Here is a 25,826-nt window from a genome sequence, read left to right as displayed (position 1 = left end):
CAACATTTTTTTCCCCTTAGGATCAAATTTATTGTATATTATCAAGACCGAGCTGATGTGAAAAATGTGTTCTTGGGGACTTTACAATGCTGAAAAATTGTGAAATATTAAATGTTGAAGTATTCCATTTACATGCATACGCAACTTTCTCTTAATAACCTTTTTTCTTTTTCTTCTTTCTTTCTTTCTTTTTTAACCAAAAACAAAGGGGTGAGGGTTTCAACCCCCATAACCCCCTTCTAAATCTACTACCAATTTAGACATGTTCTATATTTTTTGAGGGATTTTTATTTTTTGAATATTTTTTTTTAATTTGACATTATAAATGTAAAAAAGCTTAAAATACATTGAAGACAACATTTTCTTAGAACAGCAATCAGAAGTATCTGATATAAAATAATTACTCAAAAGCAGAAGCAATTAAATGGCAAATTCAGGTGACATAGGATTACATACTCAGTACATGCAAATGTCATTCCTCATCAGCAGTATAATCAATAAGATGCAAAAATCGCTACTGAATTAGAATAATTACACAGTTTTATAATATCCTGCAAAATTGGATAACAACTGCAGGAGCTGACTTCCTTTGCAAATTTAGTCTGTATGCCGAGAAATCAATTCTAGAATTTCAGAAACTGTAAAGATATCAAAAGAGCAAAATGATTGGACAATCAAATGAAGACAATGTAAATAAGGTATCGGTAATGGAAGAACAAACTGTTACAAGAGCACAATTAAGAGAAACAATGAAAAGCAATTACCAATGAGAGACCAAAGTACATTCTTCTACTTAAAAAGAGAAAAAAAAGAAGATACCATTTCAGTAATACCAATTGCTTTTCAGCCAAATTACTTTATCACTTTTTAATTCACATAAGATTTATGTGCGTTCTATCTTGTGAATATCATGTACATATAGTAATGATATGGTAAATCAGTCTTTCCCAATTTTCTCTCTATATAGAAAAGGTTAAAAGTCCATCCAAACTTCATCAATTTTCCCAGAAAGATGTTTCAAAAGACAGAAAAAAAAATTTCAAATTCAAAAGACTCCCAAAGCTTGGAGCTAGATTTTTACAAAAAAGTGAATGTTTCAAATCTACAGAGCTCATCATTAATCCTTGTATTTCAAAGAATGCATCATAAGAATAAAACTGTAAGGAAGTGGTATTTATTTCATTGAACATGCTTGTGATGAGACAAGTACACTGTTGAATAAATTGTAATGTATGTCCTGTTGGTATTTGTATTATTTACCGATTGTCAATCAGGAAATTTAGAGCATACCTACACAAACTAGCTGTGATTGACAAGTCACGTGATCAATGAATATTCATTCCTATATAAAAACTTTACAGCCAATTAGGGGATCTCCAATTCACATGTGAGAGAGAGTCAGTATACTGATGAGCAGATCTCAGAAAGATCATACCTATATAATCACCAGGCAATGAGACACAAAACATGACAATGATACAGGGTGACTTCTAATACAGACAATGAACAGCAGTAATGAGAGTTTTCCTACAGAGTTTGTCAGAAGGAATGATATTGAGAATGTTTTTCTAGCACTAGCATTAATGATTGTGATGTTGTTTTCTGTATTTGGAAATATTGCTGTGATACTTGCCATATTCATGAGCCGAGCTCTGAGAGAAGAGATGTCAAACCGACTGACAATGAACCTTGCCATAACTGACCTCTCCAATGGTCTGATTGTCATGTTCAGTAGCCTTTTTTCTGTTATTAACGACACGTGGAAACTTGGATCAGTGTACTGTGACTTGATCTGTGCCATAAACTACTGTCTTATCATCACCTCTATGTTGACTCTATGTTTTATAAGCTGTGACAGGTTCCAGGCTATTGCTCATCCCCTTCACTACCTCAGCAGAATCAAACCCAAACACATGTACATGATGATTACCTATTCTTGGTTCCAAGGCATTGTTTTCTCTGTGGTACCCCCAGCACTGCAGTGGGTGGAGTACGACTACTGGGAAGCTATATGTGCCATACAGTGGCACCGAGAGAGACAACAGGCAGTGTACTATGTTGTGATAGCATTCCTCCTCTGTTTCCTTCTCCCAGGACTCATTCTCATCATAAATTACTACAAAATCATCAAACAGGTCCAGTCTAAGGTATCGTGTCCTGGTGCTCCTACGACAGCCAAAAACTACAGCACCAGTTCCAAGGCCATTAGAAGCCTCCTCATTGTTGTGATCGCGTATTTTGTGTGTATGACTCCCTTCAGCGTGACAAAGTTAATGAAGGTTGTTATTGCACAAGAGACAGTACTTAACAGTCAAATCAACTCTGTGGCAAGTGTTGTAGCTTTCATTTCTAGTGCTGTTAATCCATTAATCTACGGAATTTTTCGTAAAGACTTCCGACGTGCCTATAAGAGAATATTTCTATCCTTTATAGGTAGAGACAAAGTTCACAACATTCAATCTTCTTTACAAGACTATTCCTCATAATGGCAATGTTTGTTAAATACTGAGAAATTAAAGCATGATACGTAATATACAATTACAGTGAAATGTGTTCATTTTGTCCAAAACATTAAAACTTGGCTCAAATTTGCTGGTGTCTTTTGCTATTTGAATCTAAGCAAAATCAACAATTTCGCTAAGCCACTGATTAAAGCCTAAAATATAAGGAAAGGAAAAGGGAGGTTACAATTAGAATTTTCTGTTTTATATATATATATATATATATATATATATATATATATATATATATATATATATATATATATATATATATATATATATATATATATATAATTTATATATATATATAAAGCACTAAAAACCAACAACACTGTATATCCTAAGTGTCGGATATACTAAGCAGATACAAGGTCACAGATGGAAATTTATATAAAGCACTAAAAATGACCAACGACACGAACAATAAAAATTGTCAAATTTTCGGGACAACCTGTCCCTTCCTCAGGACAAAGAAAAAAGTTAAGAAGTCATAAAAACAAAGGAAACAGAGAAACAAAAACAACTATCACTACTACTAAAAAACTACCAAATACTAAATATTTACAGTTTTATATGTTTTTGAAGTTTATAAACAGTTGTGAAGAAAGAAATACGGAGTGCTATGAATTGCGTCCGGTCTATCGGGTGTACTCTGGTGCAGTGCGATTTACATAATTGAACAAATTAATTATCGCTAATTAATTACGACCATACACTGTCTTATTCTCTCAAAATAGCGTAACTATACATGATAAAAAGAAACTAAAGAAAGATAATATGGTTTAACAGCCTCGTTACAGGCGCAGCTACAAAATACTAGGGAATTTGTCCTGTCAAACAGACAACTGCATTTATCTCATCAGTTGCAAATACTAAATATACATTTTAAGTGTACATTAAGACTGTAAAATATAAAACTCATCAGCATATATAATCTCTGATTAGATCTATTCATTCTTTGTGATGTTGGCTAGAGCCAATATTTTATATCAGATACTTAATTCTGCATGGCTAGATTTTTAATTACCAGATAGTTCATACCATGTATTTTAAAATAAATGGGAAGATTTTCCATAATCTTTGGGTATTTGAAGTTGAAAATTCTTTTTGTTAATGCAGGGTTCAACATTCATGCTCGTCACCTTGTCTTTTCCATCCTTAGATGATTTTAGATGACCTGACTGTTAACCTAGTTCGCCCAAATGGCAACCTGGTGATAAGTTTGATTTGTCAATATTATTTGTATAAATTTAATTAAAAACTTTAAGATTAGCATATTAAGTAAAAATTTACAGGAATAAATGTGTTATAATATGTACTTTTGTTCTGATCATGATAATGGAAGTCATCTTTCAGCAATTTCTTAAAATGTTCAGTTTACATTTTATCATAAAAGAGCATCACATTCCTGCTAAAAAAAAACATGTGGCTTTCTCCAGCTTCTGTCAAAATCTAAAAGAATTTATGAAAAAAATTGAAAAGCAAGGTCTTTCAAAACCTCTTGGACATAAGGGCATTCAAGAAAAAAGTTCTTAGAGTGTATACAAAAAATCAGAAATGTTCATAAAAAATGTTTTGTAAACTGGAAGATAATTAGAAGTAATAACTCCTTTATTAGAAAATGGTTGAGTATTTATTTTTTTTTTTATAATACTAGATGAAATCCCGCGCAAGCGCGGGGAATTGAATTTATACCACTACCGACAGAAAATATATTGTAGTTCTCTACTGACAGCCTACAGGCTTATAGTAGGAACAAATACTTTGTTCAAATCCCGCAGGAAGTAGATTTACCTATCCACCCCAACCCCCGTTTTTGTGTTTGTTTTATTTTATTATTATTTTTTTTAACTTGAAAATCAATAATTGACGTTTATTGTGAAACCTGTTATACTATGTTATGGATATTGTACTTCAGATGCTCTTATTTCATTTCCGTCAAGGATAAAAGCAACGAATATGCACATTTTTATAATAAATTGATTGGGGGGGGGGGGGGGGGTTTAAAAATTCACAGGTACTTGGATCTTAGTTTATAAATATGTTTGTACCTTATTGATATGTAAAAATGTATTTTACTTTTTTACCTATCAATAATAGGTACATTGTACATACATATTTATAAACCAAGTACCTGTGTAAAAATTAGCTTTTAACGTCCTATGAATAGGCTGAGTATTTGATACAAAAGACTAAGCTGCAATAATGTAGCTCTCTACGATTTTTATTTATTTTTTTTTTTTTAATTTTTTATTATTTTTTTTTTTTTGATCTGATATTTTCTGGCTTCTCTCTCTCTCTCTGCCCCCCCCCCCCCTTTCAAAAAAGGAGAGGGCTACATTATTGCAGCTATAAAAGATTGTATTCAGAAATTAACTGTGCATTGATTAAAGCGGAAAATATTACATCTTTAATTGTATTTGAACAATACCTTTTTCATTAATTTTCTCTTTTCATGTAAGCAAGTTTATTACGAAGAACAAATTGTACTTCGGGTTCGTTGCCACGATGCTCTCAGTAAGGAATATACACAAATTTTTAGGAAAACCTACTACATACATGTATATGTAATAGTCTTTCGACATATAATCATATTCACAACTTATAGTGTTATCAGTGATTTACCATTATTTCAATTATGACCATTTACACAAAAGCTTTTTTATGGTCAAGTAGCTATAATCGCCTCGTTTTTTTCTTAACATCGGGCTCGATGCTATATGATGTTCTAGAAGCTTCCGTCAATATAAAGATCGGTGAATGACAAAAATATTTTGCACATTTCCCTTTTTAATCGGTTATCACAGCTTATTTCTTTTATATAATTTAAATCGAGTTTTGATTGAATAATTCAGTGATGACGTTTTCTGTAATAAATAAACGATTGCTTGTTGTCAGTTTCATTAAAAATTGCCAGTAACTTAGATCCGCCAACCGGAAACGCCACCTTACTCACGTTTTAGCTATTTCATGGCTGTTTATAGAAAATGAAAGTAGACTTTTAATTTAATGTACGATACTTACTATGCGAGTGAAATCTAAATATAGTTTACGGACATCAGCTTGTATCTAGTGTATTGTTAGAGGAGTAAGTAAGAACTCTGGTGCACCCGTTTCGGAGTTTATTTGCAAAATTTATTAATTTATAAGTATAGATCATTTTCCACTTTCAAACAGTTCTGATGAGCCAGTTGGCTTAAGGAAATAAAAGAAACTTGAAACTAAAAAGAAACTTAGAAACAGTTGTTAAAGTGTTTAAATATAATTATAATGTGTTGTTTCACTACACGTTATGAGTGTTTATAAATATTTGTTGGAGACAAAAAATGTAAAATTCCTGATTATTTAATAAAACGTTATTGGCTTTTGAATTCAGTCTACTCGTGACTATAAGACCTGGTAAGATATTGGTTAACCTGATTAACCTTCGGCCTCGATCAACCGATACCTGACCAGGTCCGTATAGTCACGAGTAGACATCATCAAAAATCAGTAATTGTATATACAAGTTGAAGTGATACATGGAATCTCTGTGTTTGAGGTAAATTAATTACTACATTGTCACTCACTTATTGCACCCGAGGCATTATTATTCTAATAATTTCACCCCCAAGAGCCACCAACATGATCTGTCCTTTATTTTATCAATAATTTAACATTCTCAACTCTGTGCTTAGTGGAATGATAGTGGATTATGACAAGTATCCTGTGGATGACATGGCAATCCTGCAGAAATTACTCACCATCCATCACCAAGACTAACCATAGGACCTAATTAAGTTGATACAGACTGGTCTTCTCTGGACACCACTGGCCTTCAAAGAGTGTTCAGCTTACTGAACATTATAATGAAAGCACAGAAATTATAAGACTTCTCTGTTATTTGTGATGAAGTGTTGAATGTTTGTGATGGACTTCCAAACTGCTATTAGAACCAGAAGTCTCTGACTAGACTGTAGCTCTACTGCATTTTATTTAATTAACAAAAGTAGAACTTAGACCTGAAACTATGGCAACAGCAATAAATTAATAAAATAATGATCTTTGGTTTAGTCTCTTTCTGAGTCAGTTTTAATTGCTATTGGACAAAAACTGTAGTAGGAGTAGCATTTTGAAAAAAATTTCACAGAAATTTCTATTTATAGTAACTATGACAACACCATTCATTGAAATAAAAACCGATGCACAGGATTGTGTATCTTTATGTAGTCTACCTGTGTGCCAAGTTATACTGAAATCGGACTAAAACTGTATGAGGAGTAGTGTTTTAAAAGAATTTTATAGAAATTCCTATTTTAGTAACCATGGCAACACCATTCATTGAAATCAAAAACCAATAAAGAGAATTATGTATCTTACAATAGTCCACTTATGAACCAAGTTATATTGATATTGGACCAAAACTGTAAGAGGATTAGCATTTTGTATAATTGTTTAGAGACAGACAGATGAATGGAGACAGACACCTTACTATTGCATAAGCTTTTCTGGTCTTTGACTAAAAAAAAGAGAGGACAAAACTAACAATAAAATGTGCAAAATAAAACTGAATGCATGAAAGTCTTCTTCATTTAATGTCTAATTTTAAATAAAAAAATCTGAAATTTAAATGAGTATTGGTAACTGGTTCAAATTTGAAGTCAAGATCAAAGGAAAGGTCAAGGTCAAAGATGTTGATGAATTTGAAAAGCTCCAACCAATAAATATCAGCATATAAGGTTTGATAAAAATATCTTGAATTGTTTCTTTCATACTGAGCTTAATACCATTTTAAGAAACCTTAGGTCAAGGTCAAAATATGTTGATGCAGTTGAACAGCTCTTATATGCTGATACATATTGATGAGAGGTATTCAAACCTCTTTATCAACATTTTTTGACTGAAATTAAGTATATATTTAAGGATTCATAAAAATATCTTAAGTTCATTTGAAATTGAGATAATCACTAATTTAAGATGAGGTCAAGGTCAAGTGAAGGGTCAAAGTCAAAAAATGTTTATAAAGAGGTTTGAATACCTCTCATCAGTATGTATCAGCATATGAAATTTGATAAAAATATCTTGAATAGTTTCTGTGAAACTTAGATAAACACAGATTTCGGAAAAGTGTAGTCAAGCTCAAAGGAAAGGTCAAGGTCAAAAGATGGTGACGAAGTTGAATAGTTCCAACCAATGTATATCAGCATATAAGGTTTGATAAAAATATCTTGAATAGTTTCTTTGAAAATGAGCTAAACACTAATTTAAGAAAAGTGAGGTTAAGGTTAAAGGGAAAGGTCAAAGTCAAAAAATGTTGATGCACTTAAATGGTTCTCATCAATATGTATCAGCACATCATGTACGCAGTTTGATAAAAATATCTTGAATAGTTTCTTTGAAACTCGGCTAAATGCAAAGTGTGATGGAAGGACAGACAAAAGGATGGAAGATGGACATGAAAAATACTATATGCCCTGGCCATATTCATGGTGGGACATAAAAATAAAATTAAAATATCATATTACACAAAATCAAATTTATTTTGATCACTTTAAACCAAATTCATTTTGAAAATAAAAGGTTGACCATCAAGTAACTACGTATTTTTTTTTTTGGGGGGGGGGGGGGGGGGGGCTATCAATAGCAATTAAGAGAGATCCCAATTTTTCTGCCCAATTCACAAGAGATATGGATAACACCTGCTTGACCAGAGATGCTCTAATAGAAATGATTAAGACAGTCTTTCTACAATGAACTCATTAATTTTTAACTGGAGGCATGTCCACTCATTACTCCCAAGGGACAAATGGATTTACATTATCTGCTGTGTGATGTACTGTTAAGTCCCAAGTGTAAAAACACAGATTTTTTTTTAAATTTGTTATAAAGCTGTTTAAATGAAAAAAAAAATCACTGTGCAATTATGATAAAGCATTTATTAAATAAATGTTAATGTCATGCATAAATGTTAACATTTGTAAGGACTAATATCTACTTTAAAATATTTTTAAATACTTAGTGATTTTTTAAGTGTTGATGACCTGGTTTTAAGCTACATTTTTCTACAGTTGTAACAACTGGCAATTTCTTGATTCTACATCTCAAATCTACATGATCCGAAAAACGACAAAGTCTATAAAAATGGGGAAAAAACTGTAAAATGAGGAAAATTGTCTAATCATGATGAAAATATGAGGTGCACATCTTTATATGTGAATAATGTACCATACATAATGTAGAGATGTACACCTGCAGTTCAAACTATAAACCAAACATTTGATGAAGTAGTGTATTAGAGGTAAAAAACAAGATGTATTATAGATAGTTAGAAACAATGATGAGTTAATACTTATAGGGAACAAAAAAAAAATTAAAATGATGACACTTAACTAGTATTTAACAACGTACACTTCAGAAACTTAATATTTCCACAGTAGACAAAATAATTAAACTATGTTGACTGGAGTTTGCAAATATTTTCTGATAACTGTGTTTTAATTAACTGCAAAGTGTGAAACCTGACCTATTGTTGGCTAGCATGTATATCCCCAAATCACTTACGCATATCGCTTAGCATGTGGATATGATGCAATCAACCATTTTGTGATTAAGCTAAATACCAAAAATACACGTCTTTCTAATGGGTGAAGATAATGAACACTGATTGATCTCATGAAAACTTCAAACAATACAAATCTGTGAACAGGGTATAAACACGGACCCCTGGAAATTCCAGAGGTGGGATCAGGTGCCTAGGAGAAGTAAGCACCCCCTGTTGACCGGTCCTCCCACTGTGAGCCCTAAGTATTGATCAGAACAAAGGATTGACAACTGGTAGAAAACAAGTCAGTCAAAATATAACCCAGGCCAAAATTAAAAAATTGTTTGTTTGCCCTTTCCCAACTAAGATTTTTAACAATGGGTAGGTAGGTAGGAAAAATATTTTATTTTTTTCCTGAAAATTATACAAAGAAGCATAACCGCCAAAATGCTCAATTGAGTCACTTTTAATATTGCTGTTCTTCAAAAAGTTGTTTTTGAAAGATTTTTCTACATTCCATGAAAAATTGTGGTTCCACCCTGGGCTTATGGACTCATGACATAACCGAATTTAATCTAACCTACATTCTGAATATTCTGAATATTAGTATGACTAATGTGGCCTTGCTTTTATAACGGAAAAATGTTCGACAATGATTTTTTCTCTAAATGCATGATTGTACATGGACAGAAGGGCACTTTTTGCTGCAATAAGAAAAAGGAATAGACATGTTTTCTGTTGCATGCTTAAAATTCATAAGGCCTTGAGGTGGTTTATTTACTTTTTGTCTGCTTGTATTAATTTGTGTAAAAAAAAATCAAGGGGGGGGGGGGATTAGAAATTAGAAAAAATGTAAAGGGCAATTTTTTTTCTATAGAAAATAATTTCTCAAGTGAAAACTCATCATATCGAAAAATTTAAAAATTATATTAAAAATATGACATAAATCCTATTGAGAACTTCTTTCTGGTGTAGAAACATGGAACGTGCAGGTATCAAGTTTGACTTTTGACTTTATAATTAATTGATACTCTGTGTTTCCAAGCCCATTTCTCATCCAACTTTAAGTTTCAGTACATTTATGTAAGTTGACTTAATGTATCTGAAGGTAAAATCAGCAGCCTTGTTTGCCACTTTTTCTCATCGAGGTTTTTTTTTTCTACTTTCTGTTTTAAAAAGCAACTTCCAATTTTGATAATAATTTTTAATTTATTTGATAATTTATGTCTGATATCTTTGACATTCTCAGTCATCATTTGCTATCCCCTATTATTACTTTTGTCAGCCATGTGCGTTCATTTGAAATTATTTAAATTTAAAAAAAATTGTAAATGATAAGAGCAATAAAATATTTTGAGTCAGGCTAATTTTTGTGGGTCGGTCGGCTGAGGGCAAACAAACAATATTTTAATTTAGGCCCCAGTGTTAGGTTAATTATATTTGCTTATAAGGTCATTATAATAACCATTGAATTTATGGAATGTGTTTGTTGAAATCCCTGTAACATCAATTTATGTTTGAGTAGCCTGCCTCTGTTTAAAAACTGATCGTACTCGGAGCATGCTCTTGAGTACTGAATAAGTTAGGAGACATAAACACTATATGTAGGTGATAATCTTATTGCATCCAATGGGATGCACATTTATTGAAATCAAGCATCCTAGCAAAATTAATGTGTAATTTGTGCACGATGGATGTCAAAATGCATCACTGTATATGACATTTTAAAAGGCATATAACTTTGGCAAATTGTAAGTTCTTAGTACAACATGAATTGCCACTGTCACTATGTCTAGCTCTTTGCTTATCCTAATCATCAATTAAAATGGGTCTATAAAAGCCCCCCTCACCCCTTCCTCCTCTAAATCATTAACATAACACTGAGTAGAAATTTTACTTGCATTTATCAATTTCATATGTTTGAGAATGCTCCCTATTTCCAGATTGGAATAAAGGTTGGTGCCAATAGTTGCATGGATGCTTACATGGCACATACTTTTGGGGTATTTTTATAGCATTATTTCATCTTGTGGGAGCATTATTAATTGAAATTTTGCCTTCATATTTGTTTCATGAGAAAGTACTTTATGTGAAGAATTTATGTGCCTAAAAGCATAAGATACACAAGCCTAATGTGGGAATATGAATCTTTCAAAATGATATACAGACTATGGCTCCATTTTTTCCTTGAGGCTTCTATAATTCCAATCATCAAATTGTTCCATAATTGTGCCTGTATGTATCCTTAGGACTAGAGACCTTATTAAGGTATGTTCAATATTTACACAGAACCAAATAAAGCTTACACAAACAAACTAATTACGATCGCGTCAGGGTTTATCATACCAAATAAACAGACAAACCTTTCAATTAACTGACATCATAAATATCAAATGCAGCATTTCTTAACCTCTTTAACATAAGATTTCACATAGAGAAAAAATACATTGTATCAATAATTTTTTTTTTAAAAAGATATGATAAATTAGCAGTCTCCCTTTCTCAAGTGTCTGAGGAAACTGTAGTTCTATTGTTTTCTAAACAGAAAAACTGCAATCAGCAGCCTTGAACCCCCCCCCCCCCTTTAAATTAACACCGCTTCTCTGCTATATCAGTCAGAAAAGAGCAAGATGTTAAAATAGTTTTGATTTGAAATCCATTGTTGAAAGAGTTAATGCTTAGATCTGTACCAAAACTCATTTTAATTGGTAAAAAATTGTAGGGGAAGCTAAAATTTGAAATCTGATTTATAATATTCTGTTTTAGTTTTTACCCGCAACATTGTCAAAAACTTTGATGGTATTTGAAATCAGACAAAAGTATTTATGTAGTGTACATTACTACAAGGAAAAAGACTTGGTAAGAGGCGAAGCAATGTAAATTAATTCAGATTATTTTGTTCTTTAGTAAGACTGCTGAAACTCATTCATAAAAATTGAAAATCAATAGAATTATGTATTTTATAGTCTATTTTTGTACTAGCCCAAGACTTCATCATCATAAAACTTCATATAAATATGTCCATTAGACATGAATGCCCCTCCTTCATACAATTGATTTGTATTGCAACATGTAAAGAAATGTACCTTGTTTTCCGGTCTGGGCCAGTTATAAATACAATGAAAAAAGAAAAGATTGTTTTTTTTAAATACACCTTTTAGCACAATTGTTGCTTTTTATAGAAAGTATGATTGTATCCACACAGCTAAATAATATCATGTTGCTTCAAGTTCATTTTCTCTTTATGCAGAAAATTTATACATTTTTGAAAAGTTCACAAAGGTATGAATTAACTTAAGACTTCTTAAAGGGTTTTTATCACGTCTCAAATTTTTTGATATGACAAAGTTTACATGTTATTAAAATCATATATTTAAAAATCTTTGCTAGAAAATTAATATTTTTGATGTTTCAGCAATTCAAAGTTTGAATTTCCCAATATGCATATTTTGATCGCCGATGCTATGCGCCATTGCTCTGACATCACAGGTGTCAATCCTCGTCAAGCACAGTACTTATTGTGTACGGTATACAAAATGGCTCATTTGTTGTGTCTATGAAACCTGTTAGTAAATAAATAAGTGATAATTGGATAATTGACTAGTAAGGTATAATTTGTGGCTTTAGGATGCACAGGAAAGGTTTTGAGAAGACTTTTTTCACATTTCCTGGACTTGGTCAAGAAGTAAAGGGGGTCCTCTTTTCTGCAAACGCGAGCCTTTTTCTCCATTCAGAACAATCGTTTATTCCCAATCACGATTTTTTTGTACTATAAAATATTTTAAGGACATGGTACCTTTTTAAAACGGAAAAAATACCCAACATGCATTTTTAAAGTCGCACAGAATCTAGTACATGCTAGCAGGAATGTTGTGAATTTCGTAATAGCGTACGGCGTATTTAACATCAAAATATATTTGATACATTTCTTACAATAAGCTTTACGAGTTCTAATTGACCATCGACACCTATAACGTTTCAGTACCATGTGACCCCTATCTAATTTTTACTTCGAGAACTCTATATTACAGGCATTTTATCGCCTAATTATGACTGTTTTCAAAGTTATTTCATAATTAAACAATAATTATATGTTTCAAGAATATAATAGTGTTTCATTTTTAAAAAATTTAGACATGTGATAAAAACCCTTTAAGTGCATCGACTCTTCCTGAAAAATAATATGGTCTTTGTGAAAAATCTAAGGTCTGTCTTATCTTTCATAAACTTTTCAAAAATGAAAGACACTACGAGGGTTGTCCCAGAAAAACGCGAACTTTTTAAATATTTCATAAACTACCTTACCAAAATTATTCATTTTTGGCACAATGTTGGGAAATGATATTTTCGTCATTATTACCAAATACTGTAAAGTTGGAATGTCATATGCACTTAGAAACAGCATTTAAAGGGTGTTAAATATCAGTGGTCGGCACACGGCAATTTTTGGACTTTCAGAATTAACACTGCCATCTAAATTTTTCTTTATTACAAGGCTATAGGAAAATATAATGTAACAAAAATTACATCCATAGAAACTGTACGATCTAAAGTACTTGTGTGTAAAAAATTAATACTTTGACATCATAAATAACAAAAATATGACGTTATATGACAAAACACTATAAGTTAGATATTGTCAAAAACGGCGACGTCGGGCGATAATGCAGCGCACCAAATTATCACTCATTACTGTGTGGAGCGGGGTATGAGCCCTGTTCATACGGGAAAAGAGCTGGGAACGAGGGAACGACACAAAAACATGTATCGAACACTGGTTTACAGTAGTAAAAGAGGTTTAAAGATGGACGGACTTGTTGTCCGATGGAAGAAGCGTTTGGTAGACCAACAAAAATGACGACATACTGAAGTCTAGCGCTGGACGTGACGTCATATGTTGATACCGTTGTTTACTATGCGAGTAGTTAAGTTTATGATCGGGGTTGGAAAATTGTCTATTATAAGAATTAATTCCTTGATTTATTCATAACCGTATTTCGCGTGAAATGGATAACTTGGTAACTAAAAATAATCAGTTTTGAATTTCTGCTTCGAACGAATTTTTAAAGACGCACGATTCCTGAACAAATCCAAAAACTCCACGAGCTACGTTTTGACGTCGTCAGTGTTGCTCCAGGAGCTACTTTGAATGACTGATTTATCAGAGAGAAAAATGTTATTTATAAAGATATTTTATTGAAATTTCTGTGAATTATGTAAAAAATGTTGATTATAGTGCATGCCAATTTTTAACTTTATAATATTAGTGAAACGAAAAATATTGAAAAAGTTCGCGTTTTTATGGGACAACCCTCGTACTTATTACTTATATTGACTTTTTTTTTTCATTTAAATCCACATACATGAAAATCTGTGGAAGGGTAATTTTTCTCAAATTGGCTTGGGATGTTCTGAAATGCTGTTTCTAAGTAACAACACATTTATTGTGACGTTTCACTGATTGTATGTATGAGCAGAGGATTGTTCTGGTGCCAACACTTTGTGACACTGAAGGATTGATTCATTGTTTACAATTTTTTACCCCTTATAAAATTATTTCACTGATATAAGACATCACCATATACCAATGAAGGGTTTCAAATTTAGATTTTTACTGGGCACTTAAAGGCTTATATAGTGTGCAAAAGCCTGTTGTGACAAAAAGCCTTGATTTTTAGGGCATCATCTGAAAGAACTGCAACTTTGACTTCAAAGTGCTACCTATTCTTAATTGATTTAGGTTTGTCATGGCTAGGGCTTGAGCCCACGACCTTTCGATCACAAAGCGAGCTCTACCGACAACATTGAGGGAAATATTACATTCCGGCTCATCAGTTGTATGTCAACATGATGCTAAAGAAAAAATTATTTTCCTCCTTAATGGTTGCAATTCAAGAGAGTATGAACTGTTATGAAGGGACCCAAAAGAAAAAGCATTTAATTGCTAATGTAAATATTTATCATTGAAAATACTTAGCAAGTGACTTTCCAACCCCAGGCAAAATATCCAGGATAACTTGATCATCACTAATCTATAAATGTCCCGACGTCAAGTTTATTTTATACTACAATAATTTCTTCCTACCCAAGACACTTCATCATCTAACATAAATACATCAAAATATCCATCTGTCCCAAGGACATCACTATAGATTCATTTACCAAAATAAGCACATATCAGCTGCAAAATCTTCCTACTGCTCCAGCGGGACTTAGTAAAATTGTCCTTGAACTAATGAAGTACATATGGTACCCTGGTACATGGCTATATTGTCTGTCTACCATTCCTGCCTAAGTAAATGAAATTTGCATATTCATAAAAATAGCCAGGGGTACTGGCCCTCTGACATTAGGCAATTCAGCCATCCTTATAAATGACTTGTCATTTTAAAATAATGCCTTATTTTACACTGGCATAACTTCTTAATATCCTTTCCACAGCTGAGAGTAAAAAAGCATCATTGCCTATAATAGATTTTGGCCCCCTGAACTAGACCCCAGGGGAGGATATCATAAAATATTTGGAATGGATTGTGAGAGAAAGGTGTAATCTATTGATTGTTAAAATTATAGAGCTCCACATTTATTCTGTCTAATTTATACATCTTCAAACACACATTACACCACAGAGTATCATGAAAGCAATTTTCCTGATTTCCATATTCTTCAAACTTTGGTCGATATAGGTTCCTCAACACACATGCACACATTCTAGGTGTCATAAGTGAAGAAAAGGTGACAAAAGAAAAGGAAGGACGAAAGGGAGCCAAAAAAATACAAAAGATCATTTCTTGAAATCTCTTCTTCTGCAAGTAACTACTGCTACAACTACTTTTTCTCATCATTTGTAAAACATTTAATTGAAAATTATTAGATTCTTTGAACGACTTGCTGCTGATGTTATCAGAGATAGAGAAAAAGTCAGTTATTTTCACACTTTCAAGCAAAATGTGAAAGCAACAACTTTTTTAAATACCTTTTTTTGTACATGTATTTTAGAATGAATGTTTTACATGCCTAACATATGTTATTCAAATAACAACCTGCAATTACAATTCGAATCAATTATCATGGCTTCATACTACAAAGCTCAAAGATGATACTTCCGGGGTACAGAACAATATGAGCCCATTACTTGTATGACTTCTACAGCTAGCATTGTGATAACAGTTACATCAGTTTTGGATGTGTGACAATTAAGCCTTGCTTAATTAGCAGCTCACTCAACAATGTCGCCCACATAATCAAAAACAAGAATAAAAGAACATGTGAAAGCAATGGACAGTTGACACAAAGGGCAAGGAATAAATAGAAATCATTATATTATACAAAGAAGAAGAGGCCCAAGGGCCTTAAAGTCACCTGAGTATAATACAATTTAGAGGATCCAGAGTATAAACTGATAGATGAAGCTGAGTTGCCCAGAAGCAAGAGAAATAGGATGATCAGGATCAGCAAAATAATTAATCTAGTATTCAGTAACAACTCATAAAGTTCTAATCTTTCCCATATTTATCACTAACACCATGCATACTATTAACAAAATATTACTTCTTAACTATTTTTAACCCCATATTATAACCTCTCACATTTGCATCTCTTGGTCTTTGAAGAACATTTAATAAGATAAGTTATTTTTGTCTCATTTTTATTCATCTATTATTTACAAGTCTACCTGATCATTAAAACTATGAAAGTACTTTTTGTACTATACAATAAAAATTCTGCATACCGTATTTGGCCGAATATAATACGCATTGGTGTAAAATACGCACCCCCCTTTTTGAGCCTGAAACTGGGGGAAAAAATGCAGTTCGGCTGTATTATACGCAGCAAAAAATTTTACCAGGCAGTGTTCTGAACTTTTGAAAATCACGGTAATTTGCTATGAAAATCGGCACGGAGATAAAGTGTCGAAAATTTACAGAACACAATATTTTATTCAAATGGGTTTTTATTTCTTAATCTTGACTTTCCATATCGCGGCAATCTGGAGGAAATTATTTATTTTAATAAAGCACGATATAATGTTGCATTAAAGTATTAACAGAGTTTATTTTTAATTTTTTTGTTTTAGCATACGGTGATATTGAAATTATACGTCGCCGTATTCTTATTATTCTTTGTGGAAATAATTTTATTTCAGCAAAGCACGAGATATTGTTGCAAGTTTAACAGTTGTCATATTTACTTTTAGTTTAAGGTAATCATGTTGAAAATTATGTAAATTTAACAGCGATATTGCAACATCAAAGTATTCATAGACTACGATTTTCCTCTTTTGAACTTGAAATTAATTAATTAAATAAATAGCTGATATTATAAAAAATAAAATCAAAATTTAACAAGCGTGTAAAGTGTAGTTATCAACACACCTTCAAAGCTGTGTAAAATGATGTACAAAGGTGGGATATATGTCTTCATACATCGAGGTAATCTTCGTGGATATCTTATTTTCTACAGAGCGCGAGTAAATAAATGATAACACTTAAGTTTCAACATACTTCATATTTCCTTTTTTAACTCTCAATCATTTGAACACGAGGCCGATATAAGATAAAATTACATTTAGCAAGCGTTTAACTGTTTAATGTGTCGTAATTAACACACACTTATACATACGAAAGATCATAAACCAACCCCCGATTTTTAACAAAGAAAATAATCAAAGCCATTAATAAGGGCAGTCAATAATCAGTGCTCTAACTGTAAAAACAATGCTTTGGAGTCGGTAAACAGTTAAATTGCCTGGAGGGTGTTGAGAGGTAATTATCAAGTGACAAGCACACGTGTTCGCAACATTGGCTTCCATTCATTGGGACGTATAGAGGGGTGTTAATGTTGAAATGAATTTTCACTGAGGTATTTAAAACCTAAAATACAATTTTATTTTATTGTATTTCATTAAAAAATGACTTATTACTTTTTTGACCGAGTGTCTGACTGATTAGGTACATGTGTATTATGAATACGGAAGCACATGGCAAAGGAATGTGTGAACATCTATAAATAACATCGTTAATGGCGGCCTACACGGACACGATGAACATGCAGCTCAAATTAGTTTTAACTTGCTTGTTAATTTAATTTAACTATCAAAAGGTTATAAATATAACATTTTAACAAGCCTACATTCCAACAATAACTTTCCGAAGTTTTAAATACGGCGATAAACAGCAAGAAATTGCTTAAGTCTCTAGGTAATACTACGGTATGTGCGTATGATAGCTGTGTTTCACCTGAAAGAAAAACCTATCAAAATCCCATTGTGGTGTAAAATACGTACCCCTTTCTCACAGAAAATTATTTTAGGAAAAAAGTGCGTATTATATTCAGCCAAATACAGTCTCTTATTCTATTAAACTTTCAAAAACATTATTTACAGTGATTATAATCATCAAAAAGTGAATGGCAAAGGGGAATAACTTCTCTCAGTAGAATACAAATTAATAGAGCCCTGGCCAGGACCAGAAAACTTGACCAAATGGTCCAGATGTTCAAAAATCTGGTAAAAATACCCTTGCTTATTAAAACTTTTACTCTGTTTGCCTCCGATATGTCCAGGAGCAGAGAAGATTTTCAAAGAAATAATGCAATTTCACTACAGATTCAACATAGTCCAACTTTAACACCAGAACACATGACCCAGGGTCATGAATTTCACAAATTTGGAAGAAGCACCCTTGCCCATCATATCTATGAACTTTGTTTATCTGCTCAATTCTAAGGAGCAGACAGGATTATTGAACAGACATTATGCATTTTCACTTTACTTGTTTAACTGCTCAATACTAAGGAGCAGACTTGATTATTCAATAGAATTAATGCATTTTCACTATATTATCAATAGTGCCCCACCGTTACACCAGAACATCTGACCCAGGGGCCATGAAACTCACAATTCTGGAAGAGGCATTCTTGCTCATCATAACTATACACTTAGTTTCTTTACCAGTCTTTATAACCAGGAGCTAAAAAGAATATTTTCAAGAAAATTATGCTTTCTCACTATATAATCATAGAACCCCCCTCCTCCTTCATTTCACGAGAACCCCCAACCCCGTGGCCATGAATTTAAAAATTTTAGAAGAGGCATCCTTGCTCATCAGAATCATACACTTAGTTTGTTAAATAATACCCAGGAGCAGAGAAGAAGATTTTCAAACAATTAATGCATATTCACGATATAATCAATAGAGTCCTGCCTTAACACCAGAACCCCTGACCCAGGGGCCATGAAATTCACAATTTTGGAAGAGGCACCCTTGCTCATCAAAACTATATACTTAGTTAAATTTGTTTGATACCCAGGAGCAGAGAAGAATATTTTCAAAGAAATTATGCTTTTTCACTATGTAGTCAATAGAGTCCCTCTTTCACCAGAACTCCCTATCCTGGGGCCATGAATTTCACAATTTCGGAAGAGGCATCCTTGCCCATCATAACTATGTACTTTGTTTAATACCCAGTAGAAGAGCAGAAGATTTTCAAAGAAAGGGAGCACCCATAGATGCTATATGCCAAAATTGGTTGAAATTGGTTTAGCAGTTCCAGAGAAGAAGTTGAAAATGTTCAAATGTAATGAACGATGAACAGACAAAAACACACAGCAATAGGTCATCTGAGTGACTCAGGTGAATTAAAAAGTAGAAGGGGGTCTGTGGTTCCTCCATTAACAGGATGATGAGGGAGAATACCAGAGTAACCAGGGAATTACGTCATTATAGGCAGGAAAATTCCCCAGCCCCCAGGTCTCTGGGACAACCCTGAAAAGCCATACAATTGAAATGAATTTACATATGATTCTATTTCAGCAATGGATCTCTTAATCAAAGTAAGAAGTATAAAATGTATGAAAAATAAATTTAGAATAAAGTTTGCATTCCTTCCTTCTGAATTGTGGAGCATATATTATCTTAAGGAAACTTGCTTGCACTCCTTTTTGTGCACCACTTAATCAAAACACTTATTGTAGCAACTAAGTAGTTCACAAAATGATGGTTCTACTGTACAGTAGATAAAACAAATCATTGGTTTGGTTTGTCAAGTCCTTTTCAAAATTTCAAATAGGGAAGAAACATTCATGCAAATACATAGGATTAGATTGCAACTTTCTATTCAAAGCCCTGCATGTCATAAATTCTTCCTTGAGACGAGATTTCTACTCAGATGACAATATATTTAACCCCTCCCTTACTTTTGTTTCCTGCATAATTTGCTTCACACTGGTAGCTACTAAGAGGAAGTATTTTTTTCATCTACTTCATTAGCATTTTCTAGACCTATAGGTCTTATAATTCACAAGAAACACATATTTGAAAGATTTGAGAATGAATGGAGGAAACAAAAAATATCATTTTTCTACTGTCATTTGAAAAATCACTGAACTCCATAATAATGGCATGGAAAGTTCCCCTCACATGTTGATATTACAAACAGACTAAAAAAATATAATTAACAACTGATTTATGTGAAGGCTCCAACAAGTACCTGAGCATAAAAATCACCTAGTATGATAATACACATAAAATAGAGGCCACAGGGCCACAGCCCTCACCTGAATCACCTTGTCCTGCTGTCCTGTTATCTATAAAGCATTTTCTTCCTCTATATTCTATAGAAATATGTTGACTCAATACTGTGGCCCCACCCTATCCCATAGAGGTTATGACTTTACCAAACTTGAATCCACATACATGAGTATTATGAATATCATTAATATCAATATGCCTAACACACAGATACTTGCCAATATACATGTATATGGATTTATTATAAGTATTACCCAGTGAAGAAAAATGCTGTGCAACCAAAGAAGGGTTTTCCATAAGAATTTTGAGAAGAATGTAAACTTCTAGCCCATTTTAAGGATTCACTGATTTCTGAAGCAGTAGTAGAGATTAAAAGAGGTATTTTTATTAATTGTGTTGATGTGTCTTGCAACATTCATATAAAGAAGGTGGCAGGAAATATAGTCAAGACAGTTTCAGGTGATAGAAGAAGTTGTCCATCCTAGAAAAATTCAAGCTGGCAGTGATGTTAAGCTGGCAATTCATTAGGGAGGGGTTATATTTTTCTTTTTATAAATTAAAAATATATATCATGGATAATATGTTGAAGTCATTTAGAAGTCCCAACCACTTTCCACTGATGTATTTTACCTTCAGTATTTAAAACCCTCTGATATCTGAATTTTGGGGGGTCCCATCAAGTCTGAGATAATAAGGTTTGACTTTATGATGTCTATTGCCTGTGGCCTAACATTGCTAGCTGTTTTGGATATTTTTTTTTTAAGATTTTTTTCCCAATGTACTTGTGCTATATAAAAGAACAAGGTACGGTTTCAATACAAATCTTGCCCTGTGTTTTTCTTAAAAATGAAAGTGATGTAAAAAATTAAAATTCATGCTTTCTGAATCATTGAAATTCCATGCAGAAAGATCTTGCAAATCATTTTTCTCACTTGACCTTCTAAATGCTAATTGTGACGTCATAAACATGTGCATTTTCCTGTATTTTCTTAAAAAGTTGCAGAAGACACCAATTTTCAATGAAATTTCTTTCAGATAATATTGTCCACAGGTATCGCCCACAAAGATTTTGAGATATGTGATTTTTCAAAGAATTTTACACAACATATCCGAAAATTATAGTGGGCGATGGCTGTGGACATTATTTTCTTAAGGAAAATATCTCTTGAAATGGTTCATTTTGAGGCTTTTTCTGTTTAAAACAGAGAATTGCATCAAATTAATGACGTCATATTTCCAGAATGGTACTCCTTCATGCCATATTCTTTCCTGATTTATCACATTCATATACTCTACTAATATTTAATCCAGTTTCAAAACTTTTTGAAGAATTAAATTTTTAGGGCATAATGAAGTCAAAACTGTACCTTCTTCTTTCATCCCAATTTTAGCTTCATCCTCACCCCCATGTCCATAATTTGAACAAACATGAATCTACAGGATGTGGAAATGTTTACATATTAATATGATTAAGTGTCATCCTACTTGTCTATTTTATTTTTTTTAAATTCATACATGATAAATTTTAAATACCTATTTTAGCCCAACCATAGCCCCAGGGGTCATGATCTGACCAATATGAATCTGCAATATCTGCTAGTTTTGAGAAGAGGGTTTTTTAAAGATTTTCCCTATATAGTCCATGTGAATATTTTTTGTGGCCTCACCTAACTACTATGCTGTGGCTTGAATAAATTTGAATTTGCACTATCTGGGGATGCTTGCACAATAATATGATATATATTAAGACCATGGTGTTCTTGAAAAGAAGATTTTAAACATTTTTTTCTCTATATATTCCATACATTCCATGAGTGCCATTTGAACAGACTTCGATCCACATTATGTCAGGAAGCTTTCATACTTTTCCTCTTTCCTGAGAAGAAGATGATCTACCCTATTTATTTTCCCTTCTTGAAAGTGGACATGGCCCTTCATTTGAACAAACTTAAATTCCTTTATTCAAGGAAACCCCGAGCCAAGTTAGGATAAAATTGGCCCAGTGATTCTGGAGAAGAAATTCAAAATGTAAAAAGTTAAAAGACAGACAGAATGACTAGCAGACAATGGACATGGGTTATCAGAAATACTCAATGGATCCCTCTATTCAGATAGCTAAATACTGTTATTGACCTTCAGCATGACATAGATCATAAATGTTTGCAAAACCAAGCCTTATTGGTTTTGGGAGACATTTGATTATAATTAATCTAAGCATCATGCAATGAAAATATACTCTGTACTGCAGGGAACTTCAAAGCAACACAACACTAAAATCAACCTTTAGCTTGAAAACAGATGACCTACCTCTGCTTTCTCTATCTTCATTCCCTGTCCCTTGTAGGCATACATGGCCTTGACCTGTGGAATTTTGCGGGTTTCCACAACATCCTGCATGACCTCACGTTCCCGAATTTCCTCTACCTCGACCTCATGAGGAACCTCAATCACCTCCTCCACAAGCTCCTCGTCTGATTTGTCTCCATTTTCTTGAGGCATAAATTTCTCTGGGGAAATCTTGTGTTAAAAGAACTGATACTGAAGCATTTCTCAAACAGACATACTGTATACAGGCAAATTTTCGCCCCCGTTTAATTTTAGCCCCTTTCGCTCTAGACACAAGTGGGCGAATTTAAGACAGAGCGGATTCCAAGTAAACAGTATAATATCTTAAACAGAACTGTGACTGATAGGATTTAAAATGGGGCAAAATTGTTTGCAAGTGTGAAGGGGTGGAAAAAAAACCCTGTATGCAGTACTTGAATCAGTACATTATAAATACAAGAAATTGACTAAAGATGACATACAAGTAGCTCGGTTTTGAAGTATTTACAATTCAATAAAATAAAATGTTGATCATTGTTATTACCTTTATTAATTTACATGCTCTTGCTCATTACCAACAAGGCATGAATACAGACACCACTTTGCTATGGAAAACCCCCAATATCTTTCCAATATAATGTAAAATAGGCTTATAAGGGATGGCTACCCCCAAGCATAATAGATGTCCACACGGAAGGATGTGTGGACGATTGGACACCCCAATCACCATATACCCCCAGTTTTAGTGGGAAAAATAATAATGGAGAAATAGAGAGACAGAGACACTTATCCTAAAAAGATCACATACATTATGCTCTGTAGCAGCCTTGGTCATCAGCTGAGCCAATTCTTCCAAACGTTTGATCTCTGTCCTGAAGCTGCGAATTTCTCCCTCCAAGCGATTATGTCTTGAGAGCAAGGCCTGGTAGAAAATAAAGTATTCATTAACCTTTTCCAAGGGATACAAGTCAAGATTTTTATATGCTAACTTTATAAAATTAAATCTGACATTACCCCTTAACAGAATATATTATGCTCAGTAATACTTTATGTTCAATGTGAACCTTTTCAGGAATTTTTTAAGCAGAAATGGGGGGAGGCTAAAGTACCATACACTGGACAAAAAATGACTACTTTTGTTTCCAGAGCAAAACTTGTTTAGGGAGTAATTTCTGTCATGTCAAATTACAGCTAAATCGCATTTAATCATGACAGGAAAGTTTAAAAAGTTTAAGATGTCCAATTGTTTAACTCATCAAATGATTTTTTTCACTTCTTTTGGTACACATTATACATAGGACAATGGTTTTGCTGGGGAAAATTGCACAAAAGTGGGACGCTATACACATTCTTTAATTAGAAACTAAATAGATTTTCAGAATTGAGGAACATTGTAAAAAGAGAGTTATAAAAAATGATAATGATTCCACCACAATTTTTCTTTATTAATACCTCAATTCGGGAGAAAGTGTGGTCACATTTAAAAAAAAAAACAAAGCATGAATACTCAAAGACATTTTACTGCAAGGTTAGCTAAGACCTAAAAACTAACCCAATTACTGGTCCTTTTATTCAGTTTCTCTGACAGTTTATTTATGATTGAAGGACTTTAAAAGATATTTTAAATTTTTATTGTTGCATGTAACAACTACAAATAAAAAACTGAATAATACATGTATCTTTGAATCTCTATAACCAAAAAAAAATAGAAATAAGTGCAATCTATTCTTATAGAAAAATACAAACCTTTGACCCCATTTCGTCCCTTCCATAGTCATCACTCGTAACCAGAGGCATTTTCTCCTTCATCCAAAGCTCAGCTTCATTGGCATCAGCATAGTACTAAAATCAAGTGTTAGGATGGATACAATTTAGTCAGGTGAAATATAAATAAGAAAGTACAGCCAAAAATGAAATTTAAAAAAAAAACTGAAATTAGTAATAGCATCCATGATTAAGAAAATACAAATGCATGAGCATGACTGACCTGATGTGCTTCTATTCCATCTTCAATTTTGGTCCTTCTCAGAGCTGCTAGTTCTCGTAGTAATTTCCACTTGTCCATGAGGTTATTAATTTTTGTCCCAATTTCAGCACGAGCCCCATGACCACTGTTTACCAGGTCCTGGCCAGTGGCACAGATTGCTTCACAACGAGGCCAACGGCCATGCATCTCTGCCTCTAAAGCCTGCAATGTGAAACAGAATATCAAATGTACATGAATACAAATTTGTTTATCACTAATGATTCTTATGTAGCATTACTTTACCTTACATTAGATGAATACCTAACATGGTGCTAGCATTTCTACTCACCTCATGCTTTTTGAGCAGTATCAGTGCAGCATTAAGGTCTTTTCCAGTATTGGTGGAGCGACAGTGATCGATCCTCTCCTGTGCCCACCTCTCCTCCTCCTCGGCGTCCTGTAGGAACTGGTAATACTTCTTCACTACCTCCAGGGCCTTCTTCCTGTCTTCACTCTTACCATTCACCCTATAAAACAATCGTTCTACTGTGTGAAGCAAAAGTTATTCTCTATATATGGAGAGCATTAAAATACTTTAATCCTTAAGAATTTATCTCATTTATATCATTAATTTTATCATCCTATCAGTCCTTATAGCCTATGCTAATTCAATAATAATTCACTTTATCCCAGCTTGAGGTACCTATCAAGGTCTTTATTGAGGTCCTCTAGCCTCTTTTCTAGGACTCCTCCCTCCTGGTGGCTTGGTTCTATCTGTTTGGACCTCCTATTGAGGTTTCTGACTCTCTTGGACAGGGATTTTAGCTGTGTTTCCAGTAAACTATGCTGCTGTAGGAAATCCTCAGTAGCCTGCAGGTGTTTACCTGTGTCTTTAACTGTCAATTTGGACTGTAAAATAGCATGGATGCCATATTTTAAAAATGTCAATGTAAACAGTTAATGGGAAGAGAGAGGGGTAAATT

The 25,826-nt window shown here is 33.1% G+C and overlaps 2 protein-coding genes across 2 annotated transcripts in view; one reads left to right on the top strand and one right to left on the bottom strand.

The window, feature by feature from the left end:
* LOC133182005 (spectrin beta chain, non-erythrocytic 5-like) overlaps window positions 1-25,826 on the bottom strand; it is a 98,062-nt gene that overhangs the window by 48,110 nt on the left and 24,126 nt on the right. Inside the window, exons 15-20 of the mRNA XM_061316705.1 lie at window positions 25,547-25,752; window positions 25,193-25,370; window positions 24,865-25,065; window positions 24,624-24,719; window positions 23,686-23,799; window positions 22,860-23,069 (exon numbers count right to left, since the gene is read on the bottom strand). Of these exons, the coding sequence (XP_061172689.1) occupies window positions 22,860-23,069; window positions 23,686-23,799; window positions 24,624-24,719; window positions 24,865-25,065; window positions 25,193-25,370; window positions 25,547-25,752 (1,005 nt within the window). The remainder of the gene's footprint in view (window positions 1-22,859; window positions 23,070-23,685; window positions 23,800-24,623; window positions 24,720-24,864; window positions 25,066-25,192; window positions 25,371-25,546; window positions 25,753-25,826) is intronic.
* Window positions 1,442-2,564, top strand: LOC133182006 (alpha-2Db adrenergic receptor-like). Its single transcript, XM_061316706.1, has one exon. The coding sequence runs from the start codon at window positions 1,503-1,505 to the stop codon at window positions 2,484-2,486; it is 984 nt and encodes a 327-aa protein (XP_061172690.1). The 5' UTR covers window positions 1,442-1,502; the 3' UTR covers window positions 2,487-2,564.

This window comes from Saccostrea echinata, unplaced genomic scaffold (genome assembly GCF_033153115.1).
Source record: "Saccostrea echinata isolate AGI-Se365-2 ecotype Australia unplaced genomic scaffold, CSIRO_AGI_Sech_v1 ptg000009l, whole genome shotgun sequence".
NCBI classification, from domain to species: domain Eukaryota; kingdom Metazoa; phylum Mollusca; class Bivalvia; order Ostreida; family Ostreidae; genus Saccostrea; species Saccostrea echinata.
The sequence above is the reverse complement of the archived record's forward strand: the minus strand, read 5'-3'. Positions and strand labels throughout refer to the sequence as shown.